The 2,123-nt window shown below is 29.7% G+C and overlaps 1 protein-coding gene across 1 annotated transcript; it reads right to left on the bottom strand.

The window, feature by feature from the left end:
* Window positions 1–553: 553 nt before the first annotated feature.
* LOC145016896 (uncharacterized) lies at window positions 554–1,580 on the bottom strand. The gene is made up of 2 exons (XM_078975061.1): window positions 1,105–1,580; window positions 554–725 (listed from the first exon to the last, which is right to left on the bottom strand). The coding sequence occupies exons 1-2, from the start codon at window positions 1,578–1,580 to the stop codon at window positions 554–556; spliced, it is 648 nt and encodes a 215-aa protein (XP_078831187.1).
* Between the last annotated feature and the right edge of the window lie 543 nt (window positions 1,581–2,123).

Consider the following 2,123-nt stretch of genomic DNA (forward strand, 5'->3'; position numbering starts at 1 on the left):
TTCAATCATATGTATATATGTATAATGCAGACCATAATCAAATGTTGGTAGTTTTTCAAGCACATGGTTTTTGTCTATAATATATACATATTTCTTATTTTCAATGATGATGGTTTTTGTGTCATATCCTTTGAAATATATGTCATTGAAACTTAATAAGTTTCTATTAGACTTTGGAGAAAATAAGCCATTTTCTATACAAAAGCTTGTACCATTTGGTAATATAAAATGGACTTTCCCAGCTCCCTCTATCAAGTGTGAAGGACCTGATATTGTATGCATGACTATTTTTGTTGGTACTAATTTTGAAAAATATTTCTTTGATTTCAGAATAGCATGTGTACTACCATTATCTGCTATACAAAGATCTCCAATCTTTTATTGGTGTTGTGCTCCAGTTGGACTCATAGTAAACTTCACATATGAAAGGAATAATAAGTGAATAAACGTAATCATAATTATTGTTAAAAAGAAAGTTCATTTATTGTAGGAAAGATATTACATGAAAAACAAATGAAGGAAAAATAGTTTTACTAGAACAATATAGATTTTTTTAGTTTATGTCTTCCATGTCATTGCAGAAATCAGCAACATTTAGCAGAGTGAATTCAACATTATCAATGAGTTTTGCTTCTTTTCCTTTTCCTTTAATGGACTCTTGATAAAGTTGACAAAGATGTGCAAGTGTACGATAGGTCCTTGACCAATGGCGTGTGCTACCACATCTATAACATGAACCATCAGATTTTTTGCCTTATCTTGTGTGTGGACATTGTTTCTTTGTGAATATTAGTAATTATTTCTTTTCTGGCCACGACTATAATTATTACCTTGTCCACGAACAGAATTATTACCTTGTCCACGACCAGAATTATGGTTCTGATTATAGCTTTGGTTTCGATTAAAATAGCTACGGCCCCGTCCTCGACCACGACTACGCCCTCGTCTACGTGTATTGTTTCGATGACCAATATTTTTAGCATTTGCTTCAGGAAGTGTTACTGATCCCGTTGACGAGATTCATGGTTTTTCATCAAGAGTTCATTGTTTTGCTCTGCAATGAGAAGACATGCATTCAATTCAGAATATCTTGTGAACTTTTACATCTGATATTGTTTCATCAAGGTAATGTTTGTTGCTTGAAATGTGGAGTAAGTTTTCTCCAACATATCTTCATTAGTAACTTCTTGTCCATAATACTTGAGTTGTGAACATATTCTGAACAAAGCTGAGTTGTATTCATTTACTGTTTTGAAGTCTTGAAACCTCAGTGTTCTCCATTCATCTCTAGTATTTGGAAGTATAACTTCCTTTTGATGATCAAATCTTTCTTTCAAAAGATTCCAAAGAATACTTGGATCAATAAGAGCAAGATATTCAAATCTCAACATTTCATCAATATGCTTACGAAGGAAAACTTGTGTTTTTGCTTTGTCTTGTGCCAAACAATTATTAAATTCATATATAGCATTTGAGATTGCCATGGACTCAAGATGCATTTTTACATTTATCATCCATGGCACATAGTTTTTCCCACTAACTTCAAGTGCTGCAAACTCGAGCTTTGCAATGTTGGACATAATGTAACTATAAATTTTAAGCAAAATAAAAATTAAAATTAAAATCCATTTATTTCAATAAATATTACACAAAAAAGAAGCGGTAAACCTAACATTGCATACAAGACTAAAAGTAGATGAAATTTCATATTATGTTCAATGTTAAGGATTGGGATGAAAAGTAACATGACTATTATAGTCATGATTATCACAAAAGGATAAATCATCTTAAAGCTTGATTTATTGAAATTGATTTGTTTGATAGAAGAGAGAAATAATTGGTGTGGGTAAAATAAGTAGGGTAAAGATGTTTATTTATGGTAAAAAAAATATAGCCGTTGTTTTTGTTGTTTATAACCGTCGCATATATATTTCCTTTGTGTATATATGTATATGTATTTTATAAATCATTTAATAAGATTTATAACTAATACATAACTTTACAATGTATAATTTTACTAATTAGAAACATTAATAAATATTAGTAAATGTTTAAATAAAATTATGAAGTGTATCTAAAACATAAATAAACATTGACATGTATAAATAAATATATTTTAAATG

This window comes from Lactuca saligna, chromosome 9 (assembly GCF_052625555.1).
Source record: "Lactuca saligna cultivar CGN05327 chromosome 9, ASM5262555v1, whole genome shotgun sequence".
NCBI lineage: Eukaryota > Viridiplantae > Streptophyta > Magnoliopsida > Asterales > Asteraceae > Lactuca > Lactuca saligna.